This window comes from Muscardinus avellanarius (assembly GCF_963383645.1).
Source record: "Muscardinus avellanarius genome assembly, chromosome: 15".
NCBI lineage: Eukaryota > Metazoa > Chordata > Mammalia > Rodentia > Gliridae > Muscardinus > Muscardinus avellanarius.
Window position 1 is genome coordinate 66,957,938 of NC_137801.1, and position 27,750 is coordinate 66,985,687.

A 27,750-nucleotide genomic window follows, 5' to 3' on the forward strand; every position below is an offset into this window, starting at 1 on the left:
TTTGAATATGTCATACTTTTCCTCTTCTTCTCCTTTGTATGCTTTATGACTTTTAAACAACTAGACATCTGAACTAAATAATGGGTTAACCCTGGGAATCAGAGTTACCTCTTCCCTAGGATTGTTGGGCTTTGCTGTTGTTTCTTTGGTTGCTGTTTTGAAGGTCAGCCTACTGTGTAAACTTAAGACCTTCTCAAGTCTTTTCTGAGTCTGTACATTTCTCTAGACAGCCAGGTCACTTTCTAATTTTTCTCAGTTTTGCAGTTGCACATGAGGAGTTTAGATCCCAATGAATGTTTGGATTCCAAAGGGGGGAAAAGAGAAAAATGAATGGAAGAAGAAAATAAAAAGCACCATTTTAAAAAAAATCCTGAAAGTCACTACAGGAGGGCAGGGACTTATTATCAATGCCACCAGCCTCTTTGAACCTCTGCAATAAGAAGCAGAAATGAGGGACCAGGACCCAGAACCTGATATTTGGAACAAGGTCCTTTTTGCCCATCCTGGGTCTGAGAAGCTGTGTGCAAACTGCTCTGGAAACACTTTGACATCTGCCTGAACTAGAGCTGGGGACCTGCTACTGTGCTAAGAAATGAAATTGACCAAAATTAACCATGTTTTCAGCTGGAATTTGAGATCTTTCAATACACTCCAGTGCTCAAAAGTAGCTATTGCTCTAATAGTACTATAGCTTACTAGGTTGGGAGATAGATTCCTGGGACTTTCTACTCCACCTAACCATATTCTAATCATATGATCCAGCAGTTGCAATGCTTATCATTTACCCAAAGGAGGTAAAACTTTATATCCACAGAAAACCCTAGAGATGGATGTTTACAACCCTGTTTATAATTGCCAAAACTTGAAAATAACCAAGATGTCTTTCAGTACATGAATGGACAAATAAACCCTAGTACATCTAGACAATGTAATATTATTTAGTTACTAAAAGGAAATGGGCAAACCAGGCATGGTGACACATGCTTGTAATCCCTGCACTTGGGAGGCTGAGACAGAAGGATCGCACAGGTATGAAGCCAGCCTCAGCTACTTACTGAGGCTCTCAGCAACTTAGTAAGACCCTGTTTCCCAATAAAGTATAAAATAGGTCTGGGAGTATATTCTGGAGGTAGAAAGCCCCTGGGTTCCACCCCTCAGTACCACAAAAAGAAAAGATATATATAATGGAAAAACCTTAAATGCATACCATTAAATGAAAGTATCCAACATGAAAATGATATATATTTCCTGATTCCTACAACATGACATTCTGGATAAAGGAAAACTGTGAAAAGAGAAAAGAGTAAGGAAGGGATCACTGATTGCCAGAGGAGAGGGAGAGATAAAATGTACAGTGCAGAGAATGTTCAGGAAAGCAAAACTATTCTCTATGAAATTACAGTGGTAAATACATGCTATTATACATTTGTCCAAACACATAGAAGGTATAACATCAAGAATTAAATTAAATTGAACATAAAATATGGACTTAGCACAGTAAGGACAGGTTATTGTAGGTTTATTGGTTGTAACAAATATACCACTATATAATTATAATGCACCAATAAAAGTATAACAGTGAAGGCTATGTGTGTGGCTGACCAGGGAATATATATAGGAATTCTCTGTATTGTCACATTTTGCTCTGAACTTAAAACTGCTCTAAAAATAAAGTGTACTGAAAAAACATAAATGGGATATTTATACATATACGTATATATGAAAAAACATTCAACATCATGGGCAATCAAATGCAAATCAAAACTACACTGTGATTCCATCTAACTCCACTTAGAATGGCAAACATCAAGAACACAAATAACAATAAAGTCACTAAGGAATACAAATACATTCCTATCACTCTATACCTCAGTATGATGCATCATTAAAATGCGCTGCTGGGCGTGGTGGCCCATACTTTTAATCTCAGTACTTGGGAGACTGAGACAGGTGGGTGGAAGGTTTGAGGCCACCCTCAGCTACTTAGTAAGGCCCTCACAACTTAGTGAGACCCAGTTTCAAAATAAAGCATAAACAATAGGGCTGGGGGTGAAACTTGGAGGTAGACTGCCCCTGGGTTCAATCCCAGTACAACACACACACACACACACACACACACACACACACACACACACACACACACAATGCACCAATGAAAGTACTAATTAAAAAATCTAATTTTTAAATAGTGAGAAGAGAAAAATGAAAGCCAACTATAACTTAAAGTACTTTTGCAGAAAATATGACTAAAATTGGTAATAATAAAGTCCCATAGCAGATGCCAAACCAGAACTCCAAACAGATTTATCACTTGTTTCTAAAGCTTAATTCTCTCAGGTAATTTTGCTTTGAAAGACAACTGAGAACAAGGATGGATAGACACGGCTTTTTAATTAATAAGGAACGAATCGCCTGTAATCTATGAAGTAGCCACAAGTATATCACAGACCTTTATGCTGCTCCTAAGTAAATAGGCCAATTAACTGCCATTTGACCAATCCATGTACAATATGTCAAAAGAAAATGAGTCCAGGCCCCTGCAGTGACTGTATTAATGACATCACAGATTCACTGTTGAGAAAAGCTGCCTTAAGAAGAATAGATCTAGAAAACTGGAGAAACTGACTCCAATGTCTTGCTTAATATGTAAAAATTAGCAATAAAAACGAAAGGAAATTAAGTGGTTGTATCTCCTAGTGCAAAGTAGAAAAACAACTTCATTTCGTGATTTAAAGGAAGGAGATGATCCCGGGTCCTACATCTTCATGGAATCCAGGGGCACTGATGCCTTGACAGAAATGCAGAGCTGTTCATTCTCTAAGGCGATACTATGCTAAACACAGATAAGAATATTTTAGCTACAATGGCTAAATCAATAAAATGAATTTTTGCATGTGTGATTCCTTGTAGAGGAAGAAGGATTAGAGAAAGTTAAGACAATAAAAGTGGTAGAATAATGTCATGCCACGTGACACCGGATTTTCCTTAATATTCCACAGACAAATAATAGCCAAGGATACCAAGGATGCTCTAGGACTTAAACCTACAACCCTAGAATCCTAAGGATGAAAGTGGAACATCTGTGATTAGGAGGACTTCAACAGATGAAAAATAAGGCCCAAAAGGTTGTCAGTGAACCAGTTAAAATTTAAGTCTATTATTTCAATACGTATCTCCCACCCTAGAACATCTAAAAACAAATATCTGCCTTACATGTTTGTGTGTATGTGTTACTCTTTTCTACTTAGTGAAAGAACAATAAAATCATAAAAATACACAGAGCTGTGTAAAGTCATAATTTTCCTTTGAAGTCCCTCAGTGCTTCACAATTTAGCATAATAAGGACTAAATAGATCTTTGTTTCACAATAGATCTTTTTTAAACTATGGCGGAAAGAGGCCTCTGTCAATTAGTAATCAGTAGTGCTTCTGCGTATAATCTCTGGGAAAGCTGAAGGTCTACCATGAAAAGGGTGGGTTTCCTGAGAGATGAGAAAGCCTGGTGTTCCGAAGAAGTAACTTTATATCCTTGATATTTTTACTATGCTTTTAAGGACTTAATTTTATACATGTGTTTGTTCAGCGCTGATTATTCTGCTGTATGAATACATTTCCAAACCAAGGGCTATCTAAAATTTTACATTCGGAAAGGACATTTAACATTAACAGTGAAAAGTAATTCTTTAGAAAAGCACTAAGTAGAAATGCAAGCCTCTAGAAATTTTAGAATTTCTAGTAGACATGTTAAAAGAAACAAATGAAAATTCATTTTAAAATCAATAATGTATCTGTCTAACTCAAGATATTTATTTTTAATACATTTTTTCTGGTGTACCATAATCACATCATAATGAAGTTCAGGGTGATATGAACATACATGTATAAATATAATTTCAACATGAAATCAATATCCCCAAAATTGAGATATTTTACATATTTAAAATCTGCCATGTATTTTTTACCCTAATATTGTGCATCACTGCTATCTACATTTTAAGTGCTCAACAGCAATCTGTGGCTGATAGCTTAAGCACTGGACAACTCATCTCAAGATGGGTGGCTGTAGTGAATGTAAGCAAAAATTAAGTGTGTCAAAAATGGCAAGAGAGGAAGAAAGGAACGCTATCAAAATTCACAGCAATATGAATTCTATTTTTTACAGTGGCTATGAAATTAGAATTGAAATGCCTATAATAGTACTGTCTTACTTTACTATTCAGTTGCTATCACTGTTAACATAACGACATCTCTCAGTTGATCAGACAGCCAACAAAAGCTATGATCACAGGAGATTCAGAAGTCTTAGGATGGAGCTCAAGGGACTCCCTACATAAATATCCCCAGTAAAAACCATATTAAGAGTGAAAGATTGAAACCCATGTAAAAAGCTGCAGGTTCACAGAAGGCCTCTGCAAAGCCAGTGGGGAAAGGGAAATGATGGGTTATTCGCACCACCACTAGGCTGGGGAAGGGCCCACACATGAAGGGCTGACCTGGGCTTGCTCCAGAGGAGGCTGACTCAGAAGCATCCAGAGGTGTATACATGGGGAGAGGAGGAGCACCAGCATGACTGAATACAAAATGGTGTTTCAGGAGGAATGCATCTGGAAGGGTCAGACATTTCATTTTATTTTATTTATTTTATTTTATTTATTTTATTTATTTTGTGGTACTGGGGATAGAACCCAGGGGCATTGTACCTCCAAGCACTCCTGGAGGCTAAGAAAGGAAGATTGCAGGTTTAAGGTTTAAGGCCAGACTTAGAAAGACCCCATGTTTCAAAATAAAAACTGAATTTAGGTGTGTAACCCACACCTATAATACCAATACTTGGGAGGATCGCAGGTTTGAGGACAGCCTTCGGAAGAAGATGGAAAGACCTGGAGAACATTATGTTAAGTGAGATTAGCCAAGCACAGAAAGAAAAGGGACATATGTTTTCTCTAATATGCTCAAGCTCGGGAGTTATTTGGCATACCAGAGGGACTCTAGATACGGAAGAGAAACCTCAGTGAAGCCAGGGAGGATGTGTAGGGGAGGAAGAAGGTCCATTAATAGAAAAGTTACCTGCGACTATGTGTATACATGTAAATATAACATTGTTAACCTGGACACTCAGTATCTGGAGGAGGGAAATGGGGAAATGGGGGGGGGGGCACCAAGTACTGTGTGAATATATGCCATTGTCAACATGATCTACACTATGACGTGAGGCTATAATGCACCAATAAAAATACATAAAATTAAACAATAAATAAATAAAAAATAAAGCACTCCCATGTTTTAATAAAGTGATCTTTTTCAATAAGGTGATCTTTATTGAAAAAGCTGTTAAAAAGGCTTTTGTAGAGAAGAACCTCACCCCAGTCCCTGGTTAATTGCCTGGGCAGGAGATTATGCCACACCCTGTTTCCATCCATGGACAGGCAGACAGCTGACAAAGAGATTCCAGTGAGTCAGGAAGGGCAGGTCTCAAACATCCTGACTGCTAGGATTTGGTGAAAAAAAAAAAAAAAAAAGGATATCTAAATTTCTCCAGAAATCTACACTATTCAGAAAGAAATGTCATAGAAAGAGAGAAAGAAGAGAAAGATTATTAAACAATTTTTAAAGATGCTACAAATGAAGAATTGTTTCTTTCATGTTGAGTCACCTTATATAAGATAGTTGGTGTTGTTTACATTAGAGTCATTAGGCTCAACAATGGGGACAGAAGAGAAACAACAATGAATTTCTGAGATGATGAAATAAATCCCTTCTTTTTTCTCTTTCAAAGTCAATTTTTGAGTTAGTCACAAACACCGCTTCAAGTTATCTTCCATTCATTCAATTCTCCTCAATCTGGTTTCCACCAGACTTCCAATGAAGTATTCTTTCTCCAATCCTCTTTGTCTCTCTTTTTACTAAGGCAACATTTTTTTCAGTCTTAGGACATTTATATGTTCCCTGAAATATTGGGGGCATTTTCGTACAGGTGGAGCATCCTTAAGTAGAAAATCTGAAATGCTCCAAAATCTGCATGTTTTTGAGTGCTAATCTAATACCACAGTAGAAAAACCCCATACCTGACTTTATGTAACAGGTTGCAGTAAAAATAAGGTACAATAAAAATATCGTGTAAAATCACCATCAGGCTCTATGTCTTATAAGGTATATTTATGAGACATAAGTGAATTTTGTGCCTAGACATGGATTTCATCACCAAGATATCTTATTATGTATATGTATGTGCAAATATTCCCAAAAGCAAAAATCTGAAAAATCTGAAAAAGTTCTGGTCCCAAGCACTTCAGATAAGGGATAATCAACATATACTAAAATATATTTGTTGCCGAGCATGGTGGTGCACACCTGTAATCCCAGTACTTGTGGGGCTAAGATAGGAAGATCATAGGTTTGAGGCCAGCCTCAGCAACTTAGTGAGGCTCTGTTTCAATATTTAAAAAAAATTAAAAATAGGGCTGGGGGGGGTAAAACTTGAAGGTAGAATGCCCTTGGGTTCAATCCCTGGCACAATAATAAATAAATAAATAAATAAATAAATAAATAAATAAATAAAAACTGACTGGGAGTATATCTCAGTAGTAAAGCACCCCTCAGTTCAATACTCAGAACACAAAAAAAGTTTAAAAATTATTTTTTTTCTGAAATTCCCGTTTCCTCCCCAGGTTCGGCTTTAACTGGGCATCCTGGTTTTTTTTTTTTTTTTTTTTTTTTAATCTGGAAACCCTACTCCTAAATGGCCCCTCTATCTCGTCTCATCCCTCTCTTTGGCATTTTTCTCACTTTGTCCATAGTGATTATTTTAGGCAGAAGATGATCATGTTACTCTCACACTTAAAACATATAAACAGCTCCCAGTGTGCTCAGAATGAAGTCTACACTTCTTCTACAGCTGAACAATGACTTATCTTTACTTCCTTCCTTCTGGCTACCCCACGCCATCTCATCCCATTCTCCAGTTACAGTGGACTCGTTTTAGTTACATAATATGCTGTGCTCTTTCTTTCCTCCCAGAATTTGTACATACTGCTGCCTTTGTCAGAACACACTTCCCAACCTGCCTCATTCCACGTAAATGGCTATCTCTTAGTCACCTAGTACAGTGGATATTATATTCCAACCCATTCACAAATACCAAATGAATGAAAAGATTTGGGGAGAGATTAAATGAGTTGCACAAATTCCCAGGTACTTAGTAACTAAACAAAGACAAAACACAGGCCTCAATTCACCCATCCAACCAGTGATCCCACAATATCACCTTCTCCATCCAGGAAAGTAGTAGAAAATAGAAGTAAAATGGACATCAGCCCTCACTACGCAACATGATTTACAAGACTTTAACTAGGGATATACATTGGCTTAGTAAGCACCTGGGAATTTCAGCTATTTATTTATTTATTTATTTATTTATTTATTTACAGTACTAGAGATTGAACCCAGGGTCTCTCTACCTCTGAGCTACACCCCAAGAGCTATATTTTATTCTTTAATTTTGAAACAGGGTCTCACTGAGTTGTAAAAGGCTTCACTTAGTAGCTGAGTCTGGCCATGAACCTGCCATCCTTCTGTCTCAGCTTCCCAAGTACTGGGATTACAACTGTCACCACCATGCCTGGTTTGAATTTCAGCTTTTTAAAATGGAATTGCAGGCAACTATATTTTCCTCATTTTCTAAAATCTCATCTTAGAAATATAAAATTAGAAATGTTAAGGTGATATGTAGGCCTGCTCTCTTTCATGCACATGCATAAATAAACACAAGTGGATTAAAGACAGAAAAAGTGCATTTAAAATCTTTTAATGCTATTTGGGTGTGGTGGTGCACATCTGTCATCCCAGTATTTGGGAAGCTGAGACAGAAGGATCTTGGTTTGAAGCCAGCCTCAGTAACTTAGCCAGGCCCTTAGCAAGTTTAGCAAGATCCTATCTCCCTATAAAATATAAAACAGGGCTGGTGAAACTAGGAGGTAAAATGTCCCTGGATTCAATCCCCAGCAGCAACAACAACAATAATAATACTGAAGGTAGAATAAAAGTGATTTAATTTAAGCGACATAACTACAATCAGAATCAGTTAAATGCTGAAAGGTGATGATGGAAAAACAAAACTTTAAAAAAATATCTTATAAAAGTAAGGACTTTAAAAGTCCTTCTAAGATTTATGATAAAGGATAAGTAAGAACTTTCAAGAATTTTTATTTTTGATATGTATGTAGTGTTCTTCCATCTAAAGGTAGTCAATAGATTAGAATGTCATGGGCTCTTTTTATAGACCCAAATCAAAGTCTATAGACTCTGAACATGTAAAATAATTTATTCTTTATTTTTTGTTGTAATGGGATTGAATCCAGAGACATTCTACCTTCGAGCTACACCCCAGCCTGACTTTACTTCTTAATTAGAAACAGGGTCTTGCTAGGTTGATGAGAATCTCACTACTTGATGAGGCTGTCCTTGAACCTGCAACCTCCCTGTCTCAGTCTCCCAAGCGTGTACCGCCATGCCCGGCTGTGAAATAATTTTTAAATAGACATGGCATTTAATATTATTGCCTAGTTTATACCATATAAAAGATCCAATTAAAATGAACAGTTTACTGGTATTAGCTCTAATATGATATTAGGGCCAAAGAAAATATGAGCTGTATAAAATGTACCAGTGTAAACAGTGACGATATTAAGAGTTCCTGGGAGACTCTGGCTTACTACAAACATAAGCCTTTGGCCTTTCTGAGTATAAAGAGGGTAAAAATAGCTGACAAAGAGGCCAGCAGTGGTGAAGAAATAAGGTAATTTTGAACTCAGGTGATTTTTTTTTTTATAACTTGATACAAAGAAAGAGATGGGAATGGTGATACTGCTCCAGGACTAACGGTGAGGTCTCTAGTTTGAACACTTTATATGAGCTGATGTTTTACTGGATTATTACTGAAAATGCATATAAGTTCTTTCAAGCAAATTATGAAAATTCATGAAATTTTCTTTCTTTTTCTTTTTTGGTAGTAGGAACAGAATCCAGGGACATTCTACCTCTGAGCTACATCCCCAGCCCTATTTTATTTTTTCTTTTGAAACAAGGTCCCACTAAGTTGTTGAGCCTGGCCTTGAAACTGCAATCCTCCATCTTGACCTCCCAAGTATTGGGATTACGGTGGTGCATCACCATGCCCTGCCAAGAGATCTGTAAAATTTCTAAATAAGTACTCTTCACATTTTCTAATAAAAGACATTTTTACTAAGTTTACAGCCCAAGTCAAGTGGCAGGAAAGTAGTAACAATCAAAATATTTTTTCCAGTTTTTGTCCTTTGAAATGGCATTTCTTAATCTTTCTGGTACCTGAAACTTCCACGATATATAAGGTCTCAAAGATGAGGGGATTAAAAAAAAGAAATGAAACCTGAAAGAGCTAAAATAGTAAATATAGAGAAAGAAGAAATGACGATCAAGTTTTGATAACAACTTAAAACAAATCTGGTGTTTTAAAAACCATACAACAGGCTGGTGGCATATGCTTATAATCCTAATATTTGGGAGGTGGAAATAGGAAGATTGTAGGTTTGAGGTCAATGCATGATAATTCAGACAAACCCTGTTTCAAAACTTAAAAAATTTAATAAAATGACCAGGGAGGGGGTATAGCTCCAAGGTAGAGTGGCCTGGGTTCAATCCCCAGTATCACACAACACCACACTGAAGTAAATGGCCTTTAGAAACTTTTGATTGAATACGATTTCCACAGCCATTCCTCATCCCTCTCAAAATTCCTTCAAATAACCCAGGAAGAAAAAATTTAAACTATTTTAAGAAAGGAACTAGCTATTCTCCTTAGAGAGGGTATAAACACCACATTTAACAATTAGCCAGGCAGCATTTCAGGCTACTTGGGGAGTTTTCCACATGGAGTGGAAATAGCTTCCTTGGGAATTATCATCCTTCATGTAGTGAATCCTTTGTCCTCTCTCATCACTACTATCCTCCAGGAACAATTCAAGGTGACATCTTCTACCAGAAAAGGTACTTTGTCTGTGCTGGCCCATCTCTGAAAGCCAACAGCAGGGCTTGACAGTGATGTATAACAAGGTTAGAGCAGCACGATCCATCTCCATTTTCGTGACAGGATGGCATCTTAGGCCGAGCTGACAGGAGCGGGTTGCCTGCCCCCACCGTTCAGGTTGGCAGCATCAACTATCAAATGACTGGGCGTCTGGCAATGGGCTCAGAGAAACAATGACTGCCTTATCTTCTGGAATTCAAGGAACTTCAACCCATAAACCAAAATAGCTGCTGAGTGGGCACTACTCACTGACCCATGTCTGAGACGGGCCCTGCCAAAGGGTTAGGGCCCATCACCCATCGTCGAAGAGAAGTGCCGTTGCCATTTCAGTGGCAAGACCTTCCATTTGGCTTCGCCACGGCTGAGACAAGCACATCATAAAAGCATGGTACCTGGCCTGAATATCCTTGTAACATGGAAAGAAAATAGCAAACGAGCAGGGCTTTTATACAGCTTTCTTGATAGAGAAAAACTATTTTTACTTTATACTCTTCCCATATTACTGAAGATATGAAAATCCAAGCCCAAATTGGAATTCAAAAAGAACTAGTAAGGTAATGGTAGGTGGGGGAGAGACAAGTTTCCAAAGAGGCTTTCACATAGGTTGATATAATTCCCACTGCACTGGAGCTCAAAGTCTGGTTTCCTGCATTAAATTTCTAGTGTGCCGGGTCCTATACAGTAAACAGAAACAATTCATGAATTGTTGACTATAATTCACAATTAACAACTTTAATTCACAATGAACAACTTTAGTCTCTGTAGCAAATGGATAAGTTGCAAATGTATAAGTTTCACTACAAATATTAAAATGAAGTTAAAATTAGCCGGGCGTGGTGGCGCACCTTGTAATCTCCGTGCTTGGGAGGCAGAGACAGGAGGATCGCGCAGGTTCGAAGCCAGACGCGCTGACTGAGACCCTGTTTCCAAATTTAAAAAAATATAAAATATAAAATATAGGTCTCAGGGTGTAGCCCGGAGGTAGAAGGGTAGGAATCCCTGTACCACCAAAAACAAAAAAAATGGAATAAAAATTAGAAATAAGAATACAAAATAGAACTGAGAATATGGGAAAACAAAAGATACAATGAATAAAGAAAATTAACAAAGACCGCCTACCCCAGTCGTTATATATTCCAGTAGGAATGAAAGCATTATTGCAAAGAACAGACATGAAACATTTTTCTGATTCTATTAACCAGTCAACCAACCAAAAGACAAAACTTATCAGTTGTGGAGCTTTTCTCATGGAGCAAGTTATTGTCTTCATCGTACTAAAGCAATAATAAATAACTATTCTTAGATTTTCACATGGTAAGGGAACAGCAAATTACGGGAAACAAGTTTGTTTTCCAGCATACACACTTAAAGTCTATCATCAGTCTGGTGGCCTTAATGCTTCTCAGATGGAAAAGAGGAATAAGATTACAATTCAGAAGGATGAAGCGGAGGATAGCAACGAAGATACCTAAAATTAATGATACTGAAACACACAGAGAATGTCCCTCAGTAGTCTACCTACAGGAAAATTTGCATCTTCAAGCACAGTATATTCTTTAACAAAATGGACAACTGTTTTCATTTAACCTAGTAGATAAGGTTTAAATTTTTACTGAACTTAACTTCCTCTGTTTGCCTCTCTTCAAAATTTATATTCTTCTCTCCTCTCCTCGAGAAGTTGAGTATATACTACTAAATCGAAGCCCCAAATCTCAAAGGGGGCTCTTTTCATCATCGAAGATTTTAATTATTATGTATTGTATGACTGACTTATTGAATACTATTAGTAGCAAAGCTGGTTTTATTACTCATAGAAATTGGTGGCAGTATTCATGTGCTAAAACTGCCATTCCCCGGTTGTACACTCTTCTAACAGAATATTACGTAGGATTTCAACCACATTCAAGTTTATACTGCTATTCAGATCAAATAACACCCATCCTGAGCTACTTCTCACCTCTACTTACTCCCAATCTGAGAGCAGAAGGAAGAGAACAAGAAATAAGGTAGCTGCTAATTGTGCCATTTTAATTATTTCAATGAATACTACTTCGCACGTATCATATGTCAGGCACTATGCTAGGTTCTGGGGATAGGAGTAAGCACGCAGACATGACCCTCCCCTCATAATGTAGTTTACCTTTTGTGTCAGTATGGGGAATGGCCTAGGAAGACTTGGGAAAGCTCTGATTATGAATATATTTCAAAAGAAAATAAGTGGTATATTTCAAAAGTTGTGTTAAAATGGAGGCAGACATGGGTAAAGAAAGGACTTGGTTTCTGCCAAAAACAGGCAGCTATTCCAGTGTAAATCAACCTAGCTCAAAGTACTTAACAAGTCAATAGAGGAGAGCTAGGGCTTCCTCTTTCTAAAGACAGATCTACAAGATGAGCTAGGGGGGATGGGGCAGGGTTTGGCCTTGCCCTCCATGAAAGGAGACACCTCACCACATCTTGCAAGGGGAGGTACCTTACAGGGGTGTTCACTAAGTCCGAGTCACCCAAACAAGATGGAAGTCATGGATATAAAAAGTCCGGTCCACGTGTAAGCCCTTTGGTGTACTCATTCGAGTCATCCCCTCATGGCATCTTGGTATGGGGCTGTATTTCTATTTTCTGTATTTCTATCTTTCTAATAAACTTCTTTAAATCTTCAGCAGCTGTCCAAGCGATGAATACTTATTCTTAGCTTAGGACAAGAATCCACGGTTTTTCTGTTTGTCTGTCTGTGTGGTGGTGGTGGGGGAATTACTTCTCCCCACACACACACCACACACCACATCACCGTCCCCCCACAACACCTTTCTCCTGGAGTCTGTGAAATCCAGTATTGAAGATAAGCCCTCCTTAATTCTTGACCTTGTTTGAATAGATGTTTGTTCCTTGCTATTATGGTTTGGACATTTGTGTCCCTCCAAATTGGTGTCAAAACTTAATCCTCAATACAACAGTGTTAAAAATTGCAGACTTAAGGAGGTGATTAGGCCAGGAGGGCTTGGCACTCAGAAATGAGACTAGTAACCTTATTTTTTAAAAAAGTGGGGGGAGTAGGTCAGGACTTTTGGGCCTTCCACCTCTTCTGCCACCTGAGGACACATGTTCAAGAGGCCATCTTGGAACCAGAAGCAGGACCCTCAGCAGACACTAAACCTCCTGGTGCCTATCTTGAACCTCCAACCTCCAGAACTATAAGAAATAAATTCCCATTGTTTATAAAATACTCGGGTCTTTTGTTATAGCAGCACAAATGGACTAGAACACTTGTATATGAAACATACCAAATCAAGGCAAATTATTATTAGGCAAAGAGATGCCAAACAGTAGAATTTTTGGAATTGGTCAGCAGGTGAAAGTAGAAAAAAAGGACATCGATATTTCCTTTCATTTTCCAAGGTGGACCTCTAACAGTGTATGGAATTTGGTAGCCCAGCTCATAAATAAAGTGTGATCTTAAGTCACCTGGGAACAGGTTCCCATTGAGGGTGAAGCTTTAGAGAACTAGGTTCTGCTGCCATTTATCGATTCCAAGAGATTGGAGACTCTGAGTCATGTGGTCACTTGGGGCAAATTCTGGTTCTACCTAGAATGTCTAACACAAGAATCCACGACAAGACAGAACCACTGTGAAGCTGCACTCCAGTAATCCCCTTCTGCCTGAATCTGGCTGGCCGAGCTGATGAAAGCCAAGTGTTTAACTGATCTTTCAGGTTGCAGCTGCCTTCATCACCGCTCCATATTTCCTTGATAAATGCAAGAGAACTGAGAAAAGTCCTGGAATTGTGATCTTCCTGTCTTCCCCCCCAATGCTTTCCGCTGTGTCCCCCTTGACAGAAAAGAGAAGCACTCTACCCTTTTTGCTCTAACCCTGGCAGAATGTTGTCGTGCGACTAGCATCCAACTCCAATCTGAGCTTAAGGGAGATAAGCAAATAAGAGTCAGGAAGAAAGGAATTATATCCAGAAGAAAGTGTAAGAGTTTTCTAGGGAACCTTAGCAAAAACGGGAAACTGTGTGGATATACATTTTTGCACTATTTCTTCAAGGATGGTTAAACATAATTTTGATTGACAACTTAATTACTATAGAGCATCTCACTGGAGAGGTTTGACTTAATGTACTAGCTAGTAGCTCCTTGCATTTTGCTTGGTTGGCTGAGACGGGTTTGGGGTTCGCCCTGGCTTAGCTGTTATGTAAGGGCTGGACCTCTCTTTGCATGGCATGAGGTTCAAAGGCTGCAAAAGAACAGCAGAGTGGATCCGCGCACATTTATTTTTCGCTGTGGTTCTCACCAGGGTCCTGAGGATGCTCCTTTCTTTCCTCCTGCTCACATTAGGACTAAATTGGCAAAGGAATGCCTAAAGCCCAAAAAGAGGCTCTCACAGCATGTGAACGGTGGTGGGACATTAACTCTGTGGAACTGGAGAGGCAAGGATAGCCAGGCTCATAGGGGAGAAAAGAGAAAGAAGCAGGCACACTTATTACAATCGGCAATTATTTGGGCCTGGTACCTCGGGTTCAGGGAGATCATTTTTATAAGGATCCCTTAGTTCATAGGCACCAAAGGCAAAATCACAAGCAAGCCATTAAGGTTCGCCTGATAATAGTCACTGAAATAACTCATACCTGGGCCAGAAGAGAGGCAGCTATACTACAAAGGGATTTTCAGCCTTTTATTTTAGCAAACATATACAAAGAGATGAAAATGTTCAAACTTTACCAGAACTTCTGGGTGTTGACACTGAAGTAAAACTAATTCTTAGCTGGGCGTGATGGCATACCTTGTAATCCCAGTACTTGGAAGGCTGAGACAGGAGGATTGCAGGTTTGTGTTCGGCCTCAGCAACCTCGTGAGGCCCTCTGCAACTTAGTGAGACCCTGTTTCCAAATAAACCATAAACACCAGGTGTGGTGGCATACACTTGTAATCCCCGCGCTTGGGAGGCTGAGACAGGAGGATCGTGCAGGTTCGAAGCCAGCCTCAGCCAGATTAAGAGCCCCTGTTTCCAAATAAAAAATATAAAATAGGTCTGGGAGTGTAGCCCGGAAGTAGAAGGCCCCTGCGTTTCATCCCCAGTACCACCAAATAAATAAATAAATAAATAAACCATAAAAATAGGGCTGGGGGTGTAGCTCAGAGGTAGAATGATGCTGAGTTCAATCCTCAGTAAAACACACGCATGCGCGCGCGCGCGCGCACACACACACACACACACACACACACACACACACACACACCAAACTAGCATGCCATTAAGGTTTGCCTGATCATATTCATGGAAGTAAGTCACAGCTGGTTCAGAAGAGAGGCAGCTCTACTACAAAAGGGCTTGCAGCCATTCGTTTTAGTAAATATATGCAGAGAGATGAAAATGTCCAAACTTTATTAGAACTCCTGGATATTGACATTGAAGTAAAACTAATTCTTTGGGGAAGTAGAAAGAAATCGCACGTTTCGGTCAGAATGTGGTGGTGAAGTGCTAAGTCTCTTTAAGTCACAGCTGGCGCGCGCTCACTATTTGTATCACGGTAGGCTCACTGAGATTATGAATTTACCCTGGAGTTGTCTTCTTACATCTCGAGATTAGGAAGAATTTCTACATTTGTTTCCTGACTTGGAGAGGGAGGGTGGTTATGGTAAGAATGGTCATGTGGAAGGCTTGGCGACCCCTGTCCCTTTCCCAGTAGTAAACCCAAATCCAATTTATCCAACCATCAAAGAACTAAAAAAATCTGGCAAGATGTATCTTACTAACTTCCTGATTAAGCCCCCAGTTTTTTTTTTCTGTGCAAAAGATTCAGGGGTCCTGACCAATGATGGATTATGCTAAATTTCAAAAGTTATGCGGCTGTGGCTGCATCTCTTCACAACCAGATGTACTCTTCATTTGGCTTAATTGTATTTCTAATGTACCAGTCTTTTGAGTAGCAAGGAAGCTGAGCAGCTAAGTAAAAATTAAAAATGTTTAATATTATAGACCATAAAGCAGAGGAAATGAAAAAGTAAGAAAACATATAAAGACACATGAATAAAGAAATGATCACTGTAACACAAGTCAATTTCAATGATTTTACATATACTATCTCATTTGATTTCATAACAATACGAAGACGAATGCAGCAGGGCTCGTGTTTATAACTTACTGCACAGGGAAGTTAACTGAGTTGTTGCTTCATTCACTACCATGACTTGAACTACCATGCCAATACACACTCAAGTTCCCCAACTTGGCGTAATCAAGGATTACGCCAGCAGCCTTCTAACTGGTCTCCAAGGCTCCCAATCGTGACAGAATTCCTTCCAAAACCACAAATCTAATCACGTCATCATCTTACACTGCAGCATATCCAATTTTATCTTAAGTATTTTGCACAGAGCAGGGGCTTCACATATATTAGTTGAATAAATGAAGAGTTTATTGAATTAATGCTAAAAATAAGGGAATGGAATTCATATTCCATCTAGTTCTTCTTCTCTCAAATATACAAAGAGGAAGCTTAGAAAATTGCAGACACAGGCACATGAACATTGCAGTGCATCAAAGATACACTAGCCCAAGTTAGACCAAGGGGGTAAATGTTACGCAATGAAAGCCTGCTGGCATTTAAACCCAGTTTCTCTATCAGAATCCCGTGCTCTACCAACCAAAACTAAATATCAGATATAAATATATGGAAATGCAAGATGAAATTCACTGGACATGGTAGCACGCACCTGTAATCTGAGCATTTGGGAGGCTGAGACAGGAGGATTGAAGCTTCAAGGATAGCCTCAGGAAGTACTGATACTCTCATCAATCTAATGAGACTTGTTTCAAAATAAATAAGTAAAAAAGGGCTGAGGATATAGCTTGGATGTAAAATTCCCTAGATTCAATCACCAGTAACACACACACACACACACACACACACACACACACACACTTCATACAAAGCAAAAAAAAAGTTCACTTGCAATTTTTAAAGGAAAAGAGATAATTTCTTCATAACTTCTAAATAACTTCTATCTTAAATGTACTTGGATTGGTAGCCTGTCAGTAAAAATTACCTAACAACAACACTTCTGTTAGATAATGATATCCTAGGCAGTAGTTGCCATAGTTAGAGAACAGTTGAGCTAACTGACTGATTTTTTATAAAAGCATCAAGCTAAGAATTAGAAAATCATAAGTTTTGGATTATACCTTTCAGGACAACCATAGAAATTTCACAGATAATTACCAATAAGCAAAAGTTAATGTCTTATACCAAATTAAAGAGCATCCTCAAACTTAGCTGATTCATAAACTATACACAAAGGTTCAAGAGGTCTGCAAAAGACTTTTCTACTAACTGCTACAGCTAGTAATGATAATGATAACAGGACTAGCTATGGACCATCAGGTGAAGTAAAGGCTGGGTGCATTATCTAACGTCATCCTGACCCCATGTCTATATTACTAGGCATGAATGGGGTTACAAGGGGTTAAGTAGTTTGCCAGTAGTCTCTCTAAAAGTAAGTAGTGACTGGATTTCATTCTACCACAGCTGTCTGTAAAATCCATATTCTTATTGACTATGCTATACTAGTTGAGTACCTCAGGCTTGTGTTACTGTATATAATTTATATGCACTTGGGGTCTAAAAATGGCAGCCGGGGTCTCAGAGTCAAACAGTCAAGGTACATTCACATTATGTCTTGTCCAGAAGCTGATTTCTTTCAGGACCTATATAGTTCTTCCAAGGACTCACAGACAAAAAAAGAAAAAAAAAATCTTACATACACACACCACTGGATAGAAAGATATAAGTGTTAATTATCTTGTCATTTGGGGCTGCTTTTGTACGCCTCTGTATAGTTACTTGAATTTTATGTATCATTTCTTTAAGATTTTTTATAGACCACTGAGCATCTAAAGAAAAAAAAATGAAGGGGTGTTATAGGGAAAGACACAGAATAGAGTTCTTTATTTTAAAGTAAAATAAATGTCCGTGGAAAGTTTCTTGACAGACAAATTACTGCCAATCAGACATGAAACATTAAATTCTAAATCCATGAATCTTGGTGGCTCGACAATATATACAAGGAAAATTTCAATGATGATATCGTGACTATTAGCGGCATTGCCTTGCCCTTCAAATATTAGCCTCGAGTTGATCCTAAGTCTGAAGGGTATTACAAATACTGAGTAGCTTTTCGGAGAAAACACTGGCTCTTTGGAACTTCTTTTATGTGGCTAACAAACTGTTGTGTTTCCACCTTTTCATTAAATCATCTCTCTATCTCATGGTCCTAACTGAAAGCTGCTTCTCCACCAAAGGAACTGACATGCCTGTAGCCCTCTCAAGAAGCTGCTTATTCTCTAAATTAAAATGCATTTCAGAATCAAGCAATAAGATGGGCATTTTTCTTACTCTTCATTGTTCTTGCCCACCCCCCATCCTTCCTTAAGGGGCATGTTTCAGTTTATCACCTTTCATCCCTCTTTATTTCTTAACTTTATCAAAAAGTCCATCCTCAAACTGCAATCCCCTCTGTCAGCTTCCCAAATGCTGGGATTACAAGTTTGTACCACCATGCTCAGCTCTGATGTCATTTTTATTGGCATTTACTTACTGGAATGATACTATACTTTTATTTCTTTTATTTGCTTTAAAAATGCAGAGTTTTGCATGTTAAAAATCAGCATTAATTAATTTTAATCTATACTTTTTTCAGAAAAAAGGATAAATATGTAATGTGAAATTTTAAGGACAATTTGGTATTGAGGGTTCAAATGGTTGATAACCAAAACAACAACAAAAAGGTAGATTCGGGAGCCACCAAGTGCTATGTCCATGTATGTTGCTGTCAACATGGTTTACATTATAATGTGAGACTCAAATGCACCAATGAAACCATATTTTAAAAAATCAGAATAAAAAGATTCCATGTGCATTAAAAAGGAGGAATTTTCTTTGGACATGCATTTGATTCGGTATGATAAAATCTTATCCTTTGGACCTATGCTTTTAAAGGTAGAAATCAAGAAAACATGACAGGCAAATCACACCACAAACCAGAGCTGTCTAGAAGGTTAGAGCTTACACGACATTTTTCAGTATATCCAGTGGTATAATTGAAGAAGTGGGTATAATGCTATTTGTGAACTGATATTCTTGCTTCTTTACCATACTTTTTGCTTACGGACAGGCTGTTAGTGTTCTAAAGTAACCATGTTTAAACAGGCATGTTTTTCTGAAATTTGAAATTAGTGAATACTTTTTTTCACACACACACAAAAATACAAACGTGTAGTCAGCCATTTCTGGTCATTCCTCAGAGTTTATAAATCAACAGCACTGACTGGGCTAGCTACCGCAAAGCCCTTTTCTTTAAAACAGAATGAGGTTCTCCTCCTTCCTCATCTCAGGTAAGGATGCCTGGCTAAATTGCTGAGGCTAGCCTGGAACCTGTAATCCTCCTGTTTCAGCCTCCCACCGAAGCCACAACGCCCGGCCTCTGCTCAAGGCTTTTAAGCTTCTTGAATGTGTAGGTTAATACTTTTCATCAGTCCTGGCAAAATTTTCCAATTACCCATGCTTTATGTTCATCTTATATTTTAAGCTATTAGAATACATTAAGTTTTCTAAGGCTCCTCTCTTCAAATTTCTAACCTCTATTTTCAATACATTAGGTGTTCTGAAGCTCCTATCTTCAAATTTCCTTTCATCAATAAGATGAATTGATGAAATTAATCAATGAATAGATATGTAATATATATGAGGATGAGCAGTCCACACCCGAAATACAGTAGAGAAAAAACAAGTAAGCCAGGCTTCATCATGATGTCGCAGAGCATCTAACCAACACAGCAACTGATTGCCTCTGAGAAAAATGAAACCTACACCATGATCGGGAGTTCTCTGTCTTTCACAATAGACGGCATTTCTGAAAGATAAACGAACATGCCATCTATTTTTTAGACTCAGAAGAGTTTACACATGAAACCTAGCTACTTTTAAAACCAAATTTAAAAGAGAAGTGACTGGGAACCACATTCTCTTGGTATCTTTGGGTTAAATAGGCTTTATATGGTATCCATTAAATGCATATCTACCTTATAACCCCCTCTAGACTGCAAATTTCCTTGTGGCCAGGGAATATGTCAGTTCCACATTTGGGTTCTGCACTCAAATTAGCTTGCTGATAGGCCCTATTTTTAAATGTCTTGTAAGGTATCTCTGTCATCGAGATAGTCTTTGAAAGACTATCTAGGACGCAAGTAGGACGTTCATATCTTACGTTCACATTCTCTGACATCCAGGTTGAACTGCTGTAATGCTCCCAAGGTGAGCTGCCTCACTTCGGCTTCCAGCAAAAGTTGCATCAAGGATGTGGCTAAATGCTTGCAAGCTGACATACACGCCGTTTGAGCCACCTTTCCCTGAAATACAAGAGTATAAACCATAAAGTTAATGGATTAAAATGAAATCCCAACAATCATTAAATCACTAGTTTTTCAGCCTGGAATTTCTCTATGGTTCTCTCCAGCCTGATACCCTTATATGTCAACAGTCATGGAATTAAAGCATTTAGCCTCAATCGTCTTAAATAGCAGATCCATCGCCATCCGTCAGGGTAGCTATAACACTGAGCTGTAATTCACAAAGCCCAGCTGTGTAGTCAAGAAACACTTCTTTTTAATTGACAGTAGATAAACCATTTAAAATCTTAAGTAAACTGAAAAATAATATTCCACAGAGAATAAATTTGAAAAGCCCATTTAAAAATTCTTTTTTTTTTTTTTTTGCGGGTCTGGGAATGGAACCCAAAGGCATTTGACCTCCGAGCTACACCCCCTGCCCTATTTTTTATTCTTTATTTTGAAACAGGGTCTCACTAAGTTGCAGAGGGCCTCACTAAGTACCTGAAGCTATCTGCGAACCGCGAGCCTCTGGTCTCAGCCTCCCAAATGCTCCCAAATATATATATATATATATATATATATATATATATATATATAAAATATATAAATATAAATATAAATATATATATTTATAAATATATATATATTTATATATATTTATATTTATATTTATTTTTATTTATATTTTATTTATATTTATTTATATTTATTATATATTTATTTATATATATATTTATATTTATATATTATATATAAATATATATATAAATATATATATATAAATATATATATATAAATATATATATATATTTTTGGAAACAGGGCTCTTAAGCCAGCAAGGCTGGTTTCGAACAAAAGTAGCAGGTTTTACATGAAAAAATATAAATAAATAATACCATGATAAATTTTTAAATGAGCATCTTTTTATTATATGTATTCAAGAATCCCTTTAGGTTTACTTCTTCAACTTACTGGGCTGAGGATGAGAGCTATCAACACTGGTGATTTATTATACATATGCATATATATATATATGAAAAAGAACATGAGTAGAAACCAGGCTCCCAAATATCTAACTATAAATAGCTCTAGCCGGGCGTGGTGGCGCACGCTTGTAATCCCCGCACTTGGGAGGCAGAGACAGGAGGATCGCACAGGTTCGAAAGCCAGCCCCACTGGCTTAAGAGACCCTGTTTCCAAATAAAAAAATTTTTAAAAATTGGTCTGGGAGGGTAGTCCGGAGGTAGAAGGGTTTCCAGGAACCCCAGTACCACCAATAAATAAATAAATAAATAAATAAATAAATAAATAAATCTATGTAAAGTATGTTCTGATATACACTCTCTCCAGATATTTCTGAGAGTATCACTTCATTGCATGATCAATAGCACTAAATACTATTATGAATTTTTCTAGTAACTAAACAAAGATATTTTATAGTTTTGTGTCTTTGATTAGTTTTTCACTGAGCATGTCTAAATTTGTACTTATATTTGACTAAAATCTTATTTTGTACCATAAAAATAACACCAACAAGCAAAGATTTATATTAGCATAATACTATAATGTCTCTCATCTACATGATTTTATTAATATTGTCTGATAATCTACACTCTGGATGATTTAAGACAACAAACATACTTAAGTTGGGAAGTAAGTTAGAGGCCAAGTGGGAAATAGAAAATGGCCGTATAAAAAATCCTAAAGAGAAATGTCTATTATAATAGACATTTACGTTAAATATCTTGCTTTCAATTAAGCCCACTGAAGACTTGAAAGAGGCCCCTCCAAGGAGAACTAAGGTTCAACATGGTTGTGAGGCTAAGCCCAGTGCGAACTCTCAGAATGGTATTACTGGTGGATTCAACCAAACATTCAAAGAACTAATATTGATCTTTCTCAAACTCTTCCAAAAAATTGAAAGAGGGGACACTTCCGAACTCATTTACAACGTCAGCATTATCCTAGTACCAAAGCTAGGTGAGGATAATACAAAAGAGGAAAACCACAGGCCACATCCCTATTCTAGAAAACCAAATTCATAACTGAATGATATTTTGGATATGACCACAAAGTCACAGGCAACAAAAGCAAAAATAGACAAATGGGTTAATAACAAGCTAAAGAGCTTCTGCACAGCAAAGGAAGCAATCAACAGAGGAAAGAGAAAACCAGGAGTAGGGGAAGAGATTTGCAATCCATACCCCTGAAAAGGGGTTAGTATATTAGAAACAAAATGAACTCATATCAAGAAGAAACAACCCACTTTAAAATGGGCAAAGGAATCTGAACAGACATTTCTTAAAGACATACAAGTGGCTGACAGGTACATGAAAAATGCTCAAAAGCATTAATCATCAGAGAAAAGTGAAATAAAACCACCATGGACATTACCTCACACCGGTTAGAATGGCTGCCATCACAATGATGGGAGATAACAAGGGCTGCCAAGAATCTAGAAACAAGGGAACACGCGCGCTGTGGTTGGGGATGCCAATCAGCATAGCGATTACAGAAAACAGCATGGAGGTACCTCAAAACATTAACAACAGAACGACCAAATGACCCAGTAATTCCACTCTGAGCATAGACCCAAAGGAAGTGAAATCGGCACATCAAGGAAGTATCTGTATTCTCAAGTTCAGCAGCATTATTCATAACAGCTAGAATATAGAATTAGCTTACATTCCCATCAATGAGAAAATATGTATACTCCATGGAATACTATTAAGCCTTGTATTATACTCAAATTTCTGACACAGTAGCTTTTAGTGTTCTTGCCCTTAAAATGATAGGTATGAGCTGGGTGCAGTGGCACACTCCTGCAATCCCAGGGCTTGGGAGGCTGAGATGGTTTGAGGATAGCATCAGCAATGTAGTAAGACTCTCAGCAAGCCAAGACAATGTTTCAAAACAAAACAAAAAGCCGGACGTGGTGGCGCATGCTCGTAATCCCGTGCTTGGGAGGCTGAGACAGGAGGATCGCACAGGTTCGAAGCCAGCCTCAGCTACTTAGTGAGGCTCTCAGCAACTTAGTGAGACCCTGTTTCCAAATAAAATATAAAATAGGTCTGGGAGTATAGCCCGGAGGTAGAAAGCCTCTGGGTTCCACCCCCAGTACCACCAAAAAAAAAAAAAAGTTTACTTACTAAAACAAAAATAGGTGATTTGCAAGAAAAAAAATGTTTTTTTCCTCTCAATATGCCTAAATGAAGTATGGTTCAAGACTATGCAAAGTAGGTATATAACTAATACCTAACTTCACGTCCTGAGAATATGATTCTCTTCTGAAAAAGGAAAAGAATCATCCACTGTTACTCAGACAATGACACAAACACAATTAAGATAAAGATGTAGAGATCGTACAGCCTTCTTTGAAGAAATGCAGAAAGCTCGGTATCCATTACTGCCAATTGCTATGTTCTTCACTTTCAATTACGCGGTACTAAGTTCTCTGTCACAGTACTGAACCCAGGTGAGCAGAGGTGAGAAGCCTGGGGAAGGCTGCCCTCATCAGCAGCACCACAACCAGCCCCTCAGGGCCCACTCCCAGGCACTGAGCATGCCCTAGGAGTTAGATACTTTGAAAATATCATTTCATATAATTCTTCCAATTCTTTTCATATAATTCTACCCATGAGGTATTTACTCCCTAATATACAGATAAAGACAGAGAAAGAGAGGTCAAGTCATTTGAAAACAGTCTGTAAGTGGTGAGGCTAGAATTTGAATGCAGCCCTGTAAGACTCTGAAGAATCTTAATCGTTTGATCCTGCCTCCCAGATAGCTGCTCTGTCTTTCCGTTGCTGCATGATTTGGGGCTAAGGGAATGAAGAGGGCAGGAGGATAAAAATCAGTCAAATCTTAAAGGCCAGGATATTGAGTAAGAACCCCCACCTTCCCCATCAAAGGAGGCATCGAAAGAATGCGAGTCCAGAGCCGCTGTTTAGATTGGACTCCAACCACGGCTCTTCGTCGACCTAGGAACAGATCCCAGGTTCCAGATCATCAGGGATCTTGCTAAATGACTTCAAGTGGTCAGAGCAAAAATTTCTCTTCCTGTGGATAACCTCAGCAGGTTTCAAAGTAAGAACTATGAAAATAAAGGCAAGAGGTATTCCATGGAAGAAAGCTGACCTTGCATACCACCTCTCAGTGCTGCTTTCTGAACAGAAATCACTTGCTTACATTTTGGCGTGTCACACTTTATCTTTCTCTAGTTACTCCCTGACTTATTTCACAGTGAAAGAAAAGTTCAGACAGAAACGGATCCAGCGAGACGCTGAGAGGTACTCAGGGAGGAGTGGAGTCAGCCTTCCCTCCTGGACCAGCTGCTCTGAAATCACCTTGCTGGCTGTGGCTCTGTTTCCTAACACTAGATCTAGCCTTACATTTTCTATAGACACTTCCCTTAATAGGGATCCTGCCTTACTTGCCTGGCCGCGGAAGCTGAATTTTAGTATTGCCTCTGTAAGCCATTTTACCCCCCCACCCCCTTAATATCTCCTGGCTATGAGTGAGGCTTTTAGAGAAACAGGCCTCCTGCTTCCATGGGATGCGTGCTCCATGAATGGCCCTGTGAGGATCAAGTTCTGAAACTTCTTTATGCTCTCGTTATATGAGATTCGTTCCTAGAATGTGCTGAAAACCCCCATGGCCTGGCCTACTGCACCTTATACTCAAATCACCTTAAAACGCACACATCCTTCCTAGGTGGATTCTCCTGCAAGTGAACCCATGTCTTAGGAAGCATTATAGTCCTGCTCAAGAAACACCATGAGATTCAACTAGAGAATCCATAGAAATATCCTCCCATTCTAGACAAGCGAATATTTCCTAACAGCTAAAGAAAAGGAAGCCCAGGATGCTGGTTGAAATACCCTGGTAAAACATGTGGGGAACTACAGGAGTAGTCTACAATAAGATGGTGAACCTTTAGTAAATAAAAAATAGAATAAGAAAAAAAAATCCCCACTTAATTTGTCCTGAAAAATTAAGAGATTCAGAGGAGAAACCATAATGGAAAGAGATCTGGAAGTATTAACCCCAGACATGGACAGGAGTCAGGGCGCTCGAAGCCTGGTTTTGAGATTTCCCCACCTTCTCACCTTCTTTTTCTCAGTTATTTTTCAAAAGGCACAGAACTGCTTTTGAAATCACCTATTGCCATGTGTGATTTTTACGAATTTATGTAATTACATACAGTACATGCATAAATCTCAGGTATAGTTTGATGCCATGTATGCATGTAAAAATCTATGAAATTATAAAAATATAGAGAACGTTTCGATAAATATGAAAATTCCTCGTGCCCCTTTCAAATCGATAGCCACCCATAACCTGAGATAACTACTTTCCTGACCTGAAGACCAGAAGATTAAGTTTTGTCTCTTTTTGAACTTCCTATTATAGAAAAGGACTCCTACAGGCCCAGCAACCCCCCTTGTGGACTTATACTCAAAGAGATGAAATGATCAACTCATAAAAATTTCTGCATCCCATGTCCATTGTAGCATTTCCCCATTATTCATGATTTACAAGCAACCTAAGTGACTATACATGGATGAACATATAAGGAAAATGTGGCCCATAATACTATTTGGTAGTGAAAAAGAACAAGATCTTTCCATTTGTCACAGCATAGACGAGACTAGAGGTCAATATGCATTGTGAAATCAAACAACAACAACAAAAATACCACATTGTGAAATAATGCATTGTGAAACCTAAAAATTAATTCAAATATACAGAGATAGAAAACAAACTCACAGTTACCAATGGTGGAGAGGTGAGGGGATAAGAAGGAAGATGGTAGATGTGGGTCAGAGCATCCCCAGTAGCAGCTGTGTGTGGTGAACAAATCTAGAAATCTAATGGACAGCATCAGGATACAGGGTAATAAACTTGTACTGCCTAGGGAGTTCATTTTATTTTATTTATTTATGTATTTATTTTGGTGGTACTGGGGTTCCTAGTAGCCCTTCTACCTCTGGGCTACACTCCCAGACCTATTTTATATATATATTTTTATTTGGAAACAGGGTCTCTTAAGCCAGCAAGACTGGCTCCGAAATAGCACGATCCTCCTGTCTCTGCCTCCCAAGCACGGGGATTACAAGCGTGCGTCACCATGCCCGGCTAGGGAGTTCATTTTAAATAAGATTTTGTCTGATGCGTCTCATAACATAAAGTATCAAGTTGCACACTTAAACACACACAATAAAGCCCTAAGGCACTGCCATCTTTCATGCGCGATTCTTGTGCTCAACCTAACATTCTTGAGATTCATTCATGTTGTTACAAGTATCCATAGTTTGTTCTTTTTCGTTTCTGAGCCGGTACAAAGACATTGAAATTTGTTTATTGTTTTCTTTTCCAATGCATTTGAATTCTTTCCATTTATGGATAAAGTCATTAGGTGGAAATATTCGTTTTTCCCTGGACAAATACCTGAACCATGGAGTGGTGGTGTACTTCCTTCTATTAGAAACTGCCAAGGATGATCGGAGTGGTTTACTATTTCTCCCTTCCACCAGCAATGCAGAGAGATACTGCATAGCTTTTTCAACACTTGGCATTATAAATCTTTTTAGTTCTCGCCATTTTGCCAAAACACAGTGGTATTCTATAACAGCTTCAATTTGTATTTCTTTCTGAGTATGCTGTTAAAACATATTTTGATGTGCTTGCTGGCAAGATGAATATATTCTTTTGTAAAATAATCATTTAAGTTTATTGTCCATGTTAGAGATGAGGAAGTGGGAATTGCCTACCACTTTTAGGGCTTTGTACAAAGTCTTACAATTTTCTGATATAGATTATATACCTTATGATTTATATATTATATATCCATATGACTCCATAGTCAGAGAGATGTTTTCACACATTCCTGTGTAACCTTTTGCTTTCCTTCTTCTTTTTTTTTTTTTTTTTTTTTTTTGGTGTGTGTGTGGTACTGGGGATAGAACCCAGGGGCATTTTTACCTTTGAGCTACACCCTTAGCCCTATTTTTTAATTCATTATTTTAAAACAGGGTTTCACTGAGTAGCAAAGGGCCTCACTAAGTAGCAGCTGAAACTGTCTTCAAACCGCGATCCTCCTGTCTTGGCCTCCCAAATGCTGGGATTAAAGCGTGCGTCATCATGCCCAGCTACTTTTTGCTTTCTTAATGGAGTTTTCTGATGACCAGAAATTTGTTTCCCCATATATATGGGTGTGTTTTAAGACATTATATTCTGTTCCATTGATCTCTTTCTCTAACCTAATATCAATACTTCACTATCTTATTTACTAATGTTTTATGATA

The 27,750-nt window shown here is 38.2% G+C and overlaps 1 protein-coding gene across 3 annotated transcripts in view; it reads right to left on the reverse strand.

Moving 5' to 3' along the window:
- The window catches only part of EXOC6B (exocyst complex component 6B), a gene marked incomplete at both ends in the record, with an annotated part of 525,714 nt that overhangs the window by 147,328 nt on the left and 350,636 nt on the right, over positions 1–27,750 (reverse strand). For all 3 annotated transcript variants that reach the window (XM_080712088.1, XM_080712087.1, XM_080712086.1), the window contains one exon: positions 20,320–20,461. In XM_080712088.1, the coding sequence (XP_080568214.1) occupies positions 20,320–20,461 (142 nt within the window). The remainder of the gene's footprint in view (positions 1–20,319; positions 20,462–27,750) is intronic.